The sequence below is a fragment of the Physella acuta genome, unplaced genomic scaffold, assembly GCF_028476545.2.
Source record: "Physella acuta isolate Inbredline_101_S28 unplaced genomic scaffold, ASM2847654v3 ptg000232l, whole genome shotgun sequence".
NCBI classification, from domain to species: domain Eukaryota; kingdom Metazoa; phylum Mollusca; class Gastropoda; family Physidae; genus Physella; species Physella acuta.
Window position 1 is genome coordinate 144,800 of NW_026731751.1, and position 12,477 is coordinate 157,276.

Here is a 12,477-nt window from a genome sequence, read left to right on the forward strand (position 1 = left end):
CGCCTGTATGTATTCATATGTTTATGGGCCTGCCAAAGTGGTGAGCATGGAAATCACAAGTTCCTTTTTAAAAAATGGCTCATTGTCTCTGAATATCTCCAGAATTTATTTCTAGGCTTTAATTGGGAACAGTCTTAAGTGATCTGTGACTCTCTCATGAAATTACATCTTTCAGTAAAAGTATTTCTAAATTTTATGTCTCTAAAAATAGTACCTTTGAAAGATTTTTTTTCGAGTTGGCTTCCCTCGTCATTTCCGCTATTAACTCCAGGGTTTCTTTCAGACATTGAAACTAGGGGGTTGCGCTTGTATTTTGTGGAGGGGAGAGCCAGGATAATGTAGATATGCTTTATATGAAATGTTTTTTTTTAATTTCGTTCGAGTTCGAGTGAGGGGCTTAAGACTTGCTTCCTCCCCCCCCCCCCCACTGAAGAGATGCTTGAAAGAATCTCTGGTTATAACTCGTCAGTTGTAGGGTGGGGGGGGGGGGGGGGGGGCTTCTGATAAGGTCAGCCCTGTCTTTGTTGTTTTTTACATGTGGAGCTAAATGTTTTTACTTTCTCGTATATACAAAGTATAGAGAAAGTCTTGTAATCGTGCAAAAAAAAATCGAGATTTTTACAAATCTCGTTTTGTAGGGTATTCCTGGTTGATGTGTAACATTACATGTGCTTCAATGCTAAATTAAAAACAAATGTTGAACATGCGGCTCCTTGCTGTTTGTTATTGTTGATGTTTTCTTGTCTTTCGCACAAATTAAAAATTATAAAACACTTAATATTTCTTAAGAGAAACATAATATATGAATTACAGGATTATAAATTGCTTCGTAAGTTCTACTTTTCAACAATCGTTTAAGAATTATTATGTTATTCAGTGAGAATTGTTATTGTTAAAGTTTTAATAGTGTGTATAGCTACGACTGCTACAGTAAGCAGATCTGTGATATTGGACTCATTAGCTAATTAAAGCCTGGGGGTGTCTCCATACCGGATGTGATAACAATGTCTAGAGTATCCATCAAATTCCTAAAGATCGATAATGAAACACACGGCCAACAAATAATCAAATAATATCGGGGAGATACAGGACAAAATATTTAGACGAAAAATAACTATTTTTAAATTCTGAAAAAAATAGTATCGAAACTACATTCAACTTTTTTTCTTTTTTGTTTTGTTAGTTGTTTTGTTTTTTTTACCAGAAATTATAAGCTACTTCTCTTAATGATCCGAATTACATTTTCATTTGATTTGTCCTTGTTTTCCGGCAACGATTTTTCAACAACCATTTGATGTAATTTATTCGTTACCAGCACAGGTCGTTTGTCTTATGTTGAGCAGAAGCTTGCCTGTTGTCTTGAAACCAGTGTATCATCGTCTAATCAATCATCCTTGTTACTGTCGCTTGTTATTGAAACGAAGGGTTAGATTCGGTAACGATGTCTCATTGGCTTTAAAGTTTAAAGATTCGTCCCATCTCCACACCCTCTTCGACTATTCGGCTGACTTTTTGACGAAAGGAAGGGCCCGGTAATAATCCATGTCTACTGTCGTCCCGTGAAACGTCCGGTTGACCAGCCACTCGTCCAGGCAGTGAAGGGCGGCCGGATATGACGTAATGTACAGCTTGTTGACGTAGAGCTCCATCCGGTCTCGCAACCGCGGCAGGTCGGCCGGACTGAAGATACAGATGTGCCTGACGAAGAAGTTTTGGCACGGGTCTAGGTAGCGCCAGGCCGTGTAGGAACTCAGGTACGGTTTGTTCGCCTTGGGTCCCGAGGCTGACGGCAGAAAAGTAGGCATAATTCAGTGGCCTAGGCAGGCAGTGAGCATGGGGGAGAGGGTAAAAAAAATGTTCCTCATTATATATATATATATATATATATATATATATATATATATATATATATATATATATATATATATATATATATATATATATATATATATATATATATATATATATATATATATATATATATATATATATATATATATATATGTCACTGGCATAACTAATACAGTTCAACTAAAATCAATCAGTTATTATTTTCCCAATGTCTCGGGCACGCACGGGAAAAGATGACGATAATTTTGGGAGGGCAGTGTTTCTTTCAGACACTTTTCTCTTTGGGAGGGTGACTGGAAACGTACCCCCCCCCCCCCCCCCCCAAAAAAAAATAGGCGATTCCTGAAAGAAGCTCCGGAGAAGGGACACTTAAAAATAGTTTTTCATTAAATTCATTTTCTACCTATATTTATTTAAAAAATATTTTTAGAGTACTATAATTGTTCCGTGGTTTATATGTGTTTATGTGTGTCTGTGAGGGGGAAGGGCATGGCAAGAAATATTTTATATTATGTAATTGAAAATGTGCGGCCTAATGAATGTTTTTCCATTATATGGGGTTGTTTGTGTGTCTGTAAAACTGCACTTTTCCTGACCGGTCTGTAGTCTATTCAATTAAGAATGACCTACTGAGCTCTGTTTTATTTTTTGCTATGGATTAAATAGGGACTTACTGACCTAAGAATAACCTTTACATAAGTCATAACTAATAGAACTCTGTGTGATATTTAGATTTTTAAAAATCCATAGTGACTTAATGACCTAAATGCAGTAAATCATGACTTCAGAATGACTTCTCAATCTGAAATGAAACATGACCTAATTACCCCAGACTGGCCTTTTAATGTGAATGTGAAGCTAATCATGACTTACTGACCTCAGAATGACCTTTAAATATGAATAGAATCATCACCTACTAACATAAGAATGACCTTTGAATGAGAACTGTATGGTCACCTACTGACCTCAGAATGACCTTAAAATATGAATAGAATCATGACCTACTAACATAAGAATGACCTTTGAATGGGAACTGACCTCATTTACGACCTTTAAATCTCAAGTGTTACATGACCTACCGACCTTTGTATCCACCAGGAACCTCCATCAGAGTTGTGTGTTGTAGCGTGGACCAGAAGTACTCGTCCGGGCTGTAGATTGGCTTGACCCAGTCCAGCAGGTCTTTGGCCACCTGGCTGGTCAGCGCGAAGTGGATAAACTTTCGGGAGAACGTTCCGTACGTGCTGCCCTTGACCACCTCGAGCCCGTGGGGTGGCTTGCCCGCGGTCTCGTTCTTTAGGTACAGACGTATTCGTCCTGAGGGGGACATTTCGACACTCCCGTATTGTAAAGTTACAGAGGAAACAAAAAGAGATGTTTCTTCAGTACGAAACATGATTTCTATTGTACTATTTCGGAGTATTTCCCGTTTTATTGTAGATCAAAAACTTTTACTAGGACTCAAACCTAGCCAATAAATTAGCATCTGAATCTGTTTCTTACCCATATATATGTGTGTGTGTGTGTGTGTGCGCGTGCGTGCGTGCGTATATATATATATATATATATATATATATATATATATATATATATATATATGCTAGCTGATGTGCCCGTTTTGCTCCCTGGTAGGAAACAGAACTTTTATTTTATACTAGAATACCCGTCATCCGTTGGATAACTGTGGGTTTCGGGGGTCATCCATCAAAAAACATCACGTCTGTCACTCAGAGGCATAGCGACCCTTCCCGGCGCCCGGGGACAAAGTTTTCGATTTGAACCCCCCCCTCAAACTTTTGATGTGCACCCCCCCCCCCCCCACTCAAACTTTCGATTTGAACCCCCCTCAACCTATCAATTTATTTTTCCAAACCATTTTGGCGCCCCAACATATGCCCCCCCCCTTCCCCCTCCCCACCCCCCGCCTCCCCTTCCCCCCCCCCCCCACCCCCCGCCTCCCCTCCCCTACCGTCCCCCCCCCCCTCCTCGGTACGCTACTGCAGTGTCACTTATCGTCACAAAAAACAGACCCCACATTCAAATATATGTTTTTTATCTTTTAAAAACACCGAAAACACCGATTTCGGACTATCCCTTCATAAACTGACGTCACAGGTGACCTACTCAACTCTACTTCACCTGCCCAGTGTCCTGCCAAGTCTCAGACAACATGTTTTTATCGTTTAAAAAACAATTCCAGCCGAGCATGTATCTGACCACACTATCCTTTCATATGCTTAGGACAAAGAAACAGATGAACTCTACTTCACCTGCCCTGTATCTTGCCAAGTTCAGATAGGCAACGTTATCATTCACATCTAAAAAAAAAAAATTGAAAAAAAAAATTTCATTGACATATTGGTCTAGAACCCGTGCCTCCTGCGTGAGAGCTGACTACGCTACCATTTTAGCTATTTACTCGTGACGTCACAAGTGAATTTTTATACTATACTATGTATCTCCTTATGCAACTTGATTTACGGCGTATAGATTCTAGATCTAGATCTAAAAATAAGTCTAGTAGTACTAACTTTCAAATTAAATTTTATCTTAAATAAGCCAAACAAAGATTTATATAAAATAATTAAGGCCTGAAATAGATTCTAGATGTAGAATTTACATTAAGTCTAGATCTAGAATTTACATAGAAACCTAGTGACCTACATCTAGGCTAGATCTAGATCTAGGCTAGATTCATAAATTTCCTTCGATAGCTGATCTTTAGATCTAGAGAAATTTATTGTAAAACTAAATGAAAAAGACAGTTGAACATTGATATAAGTGTTGGAACGTAATAAATACAGAAAACGGACGTATTGTTAAAGTTATGACCGACAGAAAATTAGATTTAGAACGCGTTAAACTTGTGAATGGGAACACAATTTTCTTCGATAGACGCCGCCATTTTATTGTACTAAAGAGTAAACAAAAACCTGTGACGTCACGGTCCCGCCGAGTCTAGTGGCTTTTCAAATATTTTTTTAAAAAATGGGTTAATCTGCATATGAATAAATCAATTAATTAATTAACGTCTTTAAATAAATTTGTGATCAACAGTCTGTCTGCATTAAAAAATTATTCTCTACCTGCATACCATTTTACAGCTTTCCAGATAGAGTCGAACATATCACAATTTTCGATCAGGCAAACAAATAAATATTCAAACATGTAAACAAAGTTGAGTTTTAGTAGTATATAGATTATATTATTTATTAAAAATATGCACTTAGACATGTTATTTGTTACAAAGTAAATTGTAAAAAAATAAAAACTCGTTAAAAACAAAACGTCTGTACAGAACCAAAAGTGAACTTAATTGTACTAGTTACCCGTTTTTGCCATCCGAAGGTATCGGTATTTCCATTTATATCTCTCTGGGTACCTGTCATTGTTGATCATGTCTGTAGATTCCACTTCGTTAGAGCCATTATATATTTTCAAAATACGAACGATTTCTAAGTTTGTTCTACAATGAGGGGAAAGCAATGGAAATACTTTTGTTTGTTTTATTTACATACATTGACTAGCGATGGTTGCCGAGAGGGATAATCATCTTTTCCCTATTGTGCCCAAGACACATGGGGCCGCTACAGAAAGCCATCCTGTTTTGGTTTCTATAGCGGTTTTTTAAACGAAATAAGGTCGCTGTCATTATGTTCAACCCCCAACCTGGAGGACCTGCTAGCTTTTGCCTGACCCCTACCCACGCAGATCTTCTCAGCTTGGTTGAACCTGCCAGGAGTTTACATTCCCGAGGGTATGGACCTGGGGGTCGTCAGGGTAAACAAGTTGCTCTAGCACCGGCTGGCACTGACAGTGATAGCCGTACTAAATCCCTGTGAGTTAGCGTGCTAGGTTAGTTCTTTGGTGATAAAAGCTGTTCGATTGGGACGCAGTAAGGGGAATATTTACTTTTTATTTAATGATTTAAATGTCGATGAGTAGTAGCGTCACTAAGTCGGGTGTAACCCGGTGCTGTAATTCTGGGTGTCCCCCCGCCCCTTCCAACAATTTGGCATTTTGGTATTGGTGTTACTCCTTTCCGTTAAACAGTTTATTAATTTTTAACTTGATCAAACATTGGTTTTTCCAATATTTTTTTCAAGCTGGTGTCACCCCCTAAATGGTGTCACCCCCTAAATGGTGTCACCCCCTAAATGGTGTCACAAGGTGCGGGCCATACCATCCAACCCGCCTTCTGGTGCCACTACCTATTATCATGTCTTATTAAATCTTCCCGAAATACCGTCTCACCTGAGCGGAAACTGCTGTCCAGGCATGTTGATGACGTACCTCCACTGCACCGGATGTAGAAGCAGATCCTCCATACAATGGATGTCCGCCATCAGCCTGGAGAAGCCGGCGTACACGATGTTCTCCAGCTTGCTGGCCACGAAGACGTTTGGTAAACATCTGGACACAGCTCTGACCGCCTCCAAGAACTCGACGCTGGACTTTGTGTCCACGCTTAAACAGTAGACGTTGTGGGGCCGGTAGATGGCACGGAGCAGGAGCATCACCTTTAAACACAGAGAAGATCTAAGTATGGGACTTTCAATCTAATATTCACTGATTTAATTTTCTTTAAAGAAAAATATAATTAATACAAGCAACAATTAAACTAATTAAAGCCAGTGGGGCGTCTCTAATATAAGAAAAAAAAAAGATTCCCTATTTTTCGGACAGGCGTGTATGCCCGTCTATTATTTTAAGATGACTTCTCTCCCGAACTATCATGTCAGTAACCATATTCTAAACCAGGGGTCTCCAAACTACGGCCCGCGGGCCGGATGCGGCCCGCGAAGTCATTTTATCCGGCCCGCGACGATCTTTTTGTCCACTGAATAAATGTTGTTAGAGGTGGCTGAGGAACTTAGCACAGAAAATTCAAAACAATTTGAAAATGTAGCTTTGGGTGCAAATACAATTACTCGCCGTGTTGCAGACATTGGTGAAAACATTGTGATTCAACTAGTGAAAAATGCAACCAAGTTTCGCCATTTTTCAATTGCAATGGATGAGTCGCTGGGCAGCTGTGAGCTGTTCCATCTCTCAACTGCTTGTGTTCATTAGAGGTGTGGATGAAGACATGGACATAACACAAGAGATGGCTTCCCTACATATAATGTAAGACACTGTTACCGAAGAGGATATATACAGTTCAGAGACAAACACAAAATCGCAAGATTTACCATATTTCACATCAGTAAGATTGCTAATTTTGCGAGAAAATTCTACGAAAAGAAATAGGTGACTTCCTGATAGTAAAGGCAAGTCACAGCCATTATTGTCTGATGAAGAGGGGATATAGAAATTGGCCTCTGCTAAAGACATAACTAGTCTGAGTCATATAAATTTTCTGAATCTAAAACGGCAAGAGAGTGAGATCTAGTTTCTGATCTATACACCCACCTAAAGACGTTTAGATACAAACCTGTCATGTTTTTGGAACAAATACAGACCAACAATTTGACGCACTTTCAGCAGTGCAAGGTCTTTACGGCTGAAGCAACCACTGAGTTCCACGCGTCATTTACATACGAGATCATTAAAGACCTCCAGATGCAGTTTCAGTAGAAATTTTCTGACTTGGATTCAAAGGCAGAAGAAGTGAGACTGTTTCAAAACCCATTTAAAGCAAATGTGGCCAGTTGCAAAGACGAACTGCAGCTGGATGTCATTGAATTGCAAGAAAATGACTTCCTTCAAAGAAGGGCGGATGGGTTTTCATACGTTTTTGCACAATGAAGACTTTCCTAATATTAAAACTTTTGCATCAAAGTACCTTTCAAATTTTCGAACAACATACGTGTGTGAACAAGCATTTTCAAGAATGAAATACGTGAATAACAATTCGAGACACTTGAAATGTGTATATATATTTCTATATAAAATATATTTCGTAGGGGGGGGGAGGGGCGTTAGGCGTTCTTCGGGGGGGGGGGGGGGGCGCCACGACCCTGAAGAGATGCCCAGAAGAAATTCTGGCCCCCGAACTGATTAGTGATAGTTAATGCGGCCCTCGGGCTGAAAAGTTTGGAGACCCCTGTTCTAAACGATGCATGTTGTATGTTCTTAGGGACGATCCATAATCAACTTCACGCTTTTGTTTACTATCCCCCCCCCTGCCCGTCCATCGTCACACACGAGTTTCTTCCAAGCGTCTCTTCGGGGTGGGGGGGGGGGGTACTCCGCCCAGTGCTTTTGAATTTTTTTTTAAATTAATAGCTTTCGTACAATGTTAACTAATTATGGAGTTTGCAAGGTAAAATCGATGCAATCTTTATGGTAGGAAAAAAAATACAGTGAATCATTGACGTTCTCTATCAGTTGCATATTTTTATATCTTATCTTTCAGTTATATCATTGTTATATTTTATCAGTTACATCATTGTTATATCGTATCTGTTCATAAAAGTTGTGTGAACTCTTTTAAGGACGCCCCCTTATAAAAAATGTATCTATACGACCTTGTTTTGAAGACTACTTAGATCAACGCAAGAGATTTTACATTAACATATATTATTAGTCTCATTTTTAAAATATAACCCCCCCCCCCCCCCCCCACACACACACACAGCTTCCTATAAGTCCAGCTTACTTCTTTTCATATATGATGATTTAAACTTTAGTTAATATCCCTCTAGAGGCGTAGCAAGGAGCGGGTGGGGCAGTTGCCCAGGGCGCCTAGCCAATGGGGGGGGGGGGGCGACAAACATTGTAGATAATAAAATAAAAAGCTCACGGCTTGATTATATTCAGTCGAAGTAAAAAAAAATATAGACAGCTACATGGCATTATGGACTTAGTTAATTGTTGTCTACATCAATTCTACACCAGTCGAAGTAAAGAATATAGACAGCTAGGCCTACATGGCATTATGGACTTAGTTAATTGTTGTCTAAATCAATTCTACACCAGTCGAAGTAAAGAATATAGACAGCTACATGGCATTATGGACTTAGTTAATTGTTTTCTACATCAATTCTACACCAAAATAAAAAGGGAGAAAGACTGGAAGAAACGCCCCGAACTTTCCTAATGAGTGGTGGGGGCGCATTTTCACCAAGGCATAATTTGGGGAGGGAGCGCACAACTGATAGTTCGCTCTGGGCGCCAAAATAGATCGCTACGCCTTTGTATCCCTCCCCACCATTCCACTCCAGGTTCTTTCAGTCTTTTTTCTCGGGGGGGGGGGGCACTTGATATTTTCGGAGGGAGGGGGCGGACTAAATTTTTCCACTGGTAAAAGTATATATATTTTTATATAAATTCCATTTCGTTCGGGTGGGGAGCGGTAGAGCTGGAAGAAACTATGTCTTACTCCCTGCTATGTATTGTCATGTCACAATAATTTTTATTTTACTTTAAACCGTACCTGGTCGAGGTCCGTGTGAAACAGTAAAACGAAGGCGATCGGAAACCCCAGCTCTTCCTCCGTGGGGCGGGGGTAGCGGAGAAACCCGTACACCTCCCTAAACATCGAGCAGTTCGCGCAAGCCTCCAGGTACTCCGTGGGATACACGCGGCTGACCTGCTGGTCGTACTGCGAGTTGTTGACCTGCGTGCGGAACATCTGCTCGCAGTTTGTCGTGACCAGATCTTTGAACCCCACCCAACCTTTGGCTCTCACGTCCTCCAGTTTCTCGTGAAAAACCCACGGGGTGTCGCGTGGGGTGACCAGCGTGGACGTGAAGAGCAAGCCCACCGTTCTAGACACGCCCGGCTTTCTGCTCATCAGGGTGTGGATCGCCCAGAATGAGTGGATGCACCAGAGTATACAAATAATTAAAAGGATGACTATTAGAGAAAGCACTGCAAAAAAGAAAGCAGAAAACATGATAGAATTATCTATTCTATATAGTTTCTAAATAAATGTAGCATTTTATTTAATTTTTTTCATAATAAGCTGAATATCCCATGTCTCATTGCTGTGGTATCTCTATTAGCTGTGTAGATGTGTAGCCAGAGGCGTAGCGAGGGGGGGGGGGGCGGGGGGCGGACCGCACCGGGTGACACCATTTAGGGGGGTGACACCAAGGCAAAAAATAGCAAAATTTATAGAGAAAAACTTGAGGGGGGGGGTGCACATCGAAAACTTGAGGGGGGGGGGGGTGCAAATCGAAAATTTGTCCCCGTTAAGGGTTGCTACGCCTCTGGGGGGTGACACCATTAAGTGCCGCACCGGGTGACACCCGACCTCGCTACGCCACTGTGTGTAGCCTATATCTCGCCATTCAATCAAAATTTGACATAGTCTCGTCCATAATTTACTTTAAACGTCCTGAGTGGGAATGGCGTTCAATAAAAGTTATACACATTGGAGGTTAAAGACGTGCGGAGAGTTTCTTCCAGGCATCTCTTCTAACCGAACGAAATGAAATTTATATAATTTATTCAGAAAATATATACTTTTCACAGTGTCCGCCCCCCCCCCCCCGAAGAAAGTCTACCGCCCCCCCCCCCCCCCCCCCCCGAAAATTTCAAGGCCCCCCCCCCCCCCAACCGGAGAAAAAAGTCTGGAAGAAACACTGGACGTGCGGCGTTGTTGTTTTATTTTTTTGGTGGGTGGGGGAGGGGCGGCAGTGGCAGATTGCTTTGAAACAAGTGTAGTTTAATGCTTGATAATTGAAATATCGCTACTACATCTAATCACCACGACTACAACTGCAAGATTGTAAGAAGACATTTTACAGACACCTACAGATCCAGAAATAACATACATATCTAGATCTCCTAAGTATTAGACCTACGTTCGGCTATTTTTATTTGGAAGATATATTATAATGTTTTAAAGTGATGTAAAGCAGATTTATTTTATACAGTTTACTGTATTTTCAAAACATTTTTTTTATTTACCATTTTTACGTAAGAAACATTTGAAAACATTCATGCTTTTAGTTGAGTTCAAGCTTCATTTGCATCAAAGGTGTATTCTTATAATGGTTATTTTGGATGTTTTTTTTTTTGTTTGTTTTGTTTATCGCCCACTTCCGCTATCTTCACCCATCTAAATGAACGCGCTATTTCGGGGATTTTCGGAAATTTTCATAAGAAACTATCCTACTCATCGAAGTTATAGGATCGAATAGTAATATTCTTGAAAAGTGGTTCAAAAATCTAGATCTATATACTTTTTCTAAAAATCTTTTAAATACTTTTAAAAACATGGCAAGCGATAAAGTTATGGTTACATTTTTACTTTCTCAAATATACGAAGTATAGAGAAAGTCTTGTAATCGTGCAAAAAAAAAATCGAGATTTTTACAAATCTCGACGTTTTACACCTCACTGATACGGAAAAACATAATTTTGCAAACTTGTCCGTATGTCTGTGTGTCTGTCTATGTGTAAACACGATAACTTGAGTACCGTTACAGCTAGGTTGATGAAATTTTATATATAAGTATTTTATCAAAATCGTAGGTCCGTATCAACTTTTGAGCGATTTCCAATAACCGGAAGTGGTACTTTTTCTACTTTGAATATTTCAAAAGCCTTGTATGACTTGAGTACTATTTCAGATAGATAAATGCAATTTCACATGTATAAAAGATCTAATTCTCTACCTTCTGTCAAATTTTGAGTAATTTCCGTTGACAGGAAGTACTAATTCACGCTATTTCCGATTTCTCAAAAAACGCATGTAAATTTATAAAGTACTAATAATATTGCGCACTATTATGCACATTTTGTTTTGGCGTTCGCTTGGTGCGCAATTCTTTTGTTTCTATAAGATTCTTTTCTATTTTTAAAAGTTTAAGTAATTAAAAATCATGTCTATATCCCAAGTTATATAAGAATATTCGAGAAAGTTTAGGGGAGGCCACTCCCGCTTTTATTTAAAATTATATAATTATAGCTGTTTGGGAACCATCGATTGCGCGTATGTATATATTTTTGCATTGAAGATAAGGAGTTGAAAAGAATTTAAGATTTACTATATCAATACAAATATTTTAACATCTGTCCTGTACCTATCAGTGAGGCAACCGGAGTGGCCAGGGAAAAGTCAAATAAAGTCACAAATATAGCGTTCAGAGTTACCAAAGATAAACAAAATGCAAACGGTTTTTTATTCAGCTCGATTCAATATGTTAAAAATGCATTTTCATATATTTTTTATTGAATTGGTCTCACCATTTTAAGACTATTTTGCTCAGATGTTATACAACTAATAATTATTTATATAAATATTTCTAGCCTAAATAAAACCGAAGTCATTTTGTACCTAGCAGTGGCGTAGCAAGGTCGGGTGTCGCCCGGTGCGGCACTTAATGGTGTCACCCCCCCCCCCCCCCAGAGGCGTAGCGACCCTTCCCAGGGACAAATTTTCGATTTGCACCCCCCCCCCCCCGCCTCAAGTTTATGATTTGCACCCCCCTCAAACTTTCGATTTGCACCCCCCCCCTCAAGTTTTTCTCTATATATTTTACTATTGTTTGCCTTGGTGTCACCCCCCTAAATGGTGTCACCCGGTGCGGTCCGCCCCCCCCCCCTACGCCTCTGGTACCTAGTTCTCAAACTCTTTACAAAATAATTCCATGTTAATTGAAAAATAAAATTTCTGGCAACTGTACTTTCGAACCACTTTGCAAGTGTATTTCTAAAGGGCAGCAAAACTAG

The 12,477-nt window shown here is 39.8% G+C and overlaps 1 protein-coding gene across 1 annotated transcript; it reads right to left on the reverse strand.

The window, feature by feature from the left end:
• Positions 1–1,496: 1,496 nt before the first annotated feature.
• On the reverse strand, positions 1,497–10,829 carry LOC131938074 (beta-1,3-galactosyl-O-glycosyl-glycoprotein beta-1,6-N-acetylglucosaminyltransferase-like). Its single transcript, XM_059295966.1, has 6 exons — positions 10,711–10,829; positions 9,230–9,666; positions 6,106–6,371; positions 5,181–5,317; positions 2,935–3,168; positions 1,497–1,783 (listed from the first exon to the last, which is right to left on the reverse strand). Exons 1-6 carry the CDS (start codon positions 10,742–10,744, stop codon positions 1,497–1,499), a joined length of 1,395 nt encoding a protein of 464 aa, XP_059151949.1. The 5' UTR covers positions 10,745–10,829.
• Positions 10,830–12,477: the final 1,648 nt, after the last annotated feature.

What these genes read in the sequence shown, in the direction of transcription:
- LOC131938074 (XM_059295966.1), bottom strand. Translation starts at nt 10,744, where the DNA reads ATGAATGTTTTCAAATGTTTCTTACGTAAAAATG. An exon ending in ATGTTTCTTACGTAAAAATG is followed by an intron (nt 9,667 to 10,710) that starts GTAAATAAAAAA and finishes TCTTTTTTGCAG; the next exon opens with TGCTTTCTCTAATAGTCATC. An exon ending in GGTTCCTGGTGGATACAAAG is followed by an intron (nt 1,784 to 2,934) that starts GTCGGTAGGTCA and finishes TTCTGCCGTCAG; the next exon opens with CCTCGGGACCCAAGGCGAAC.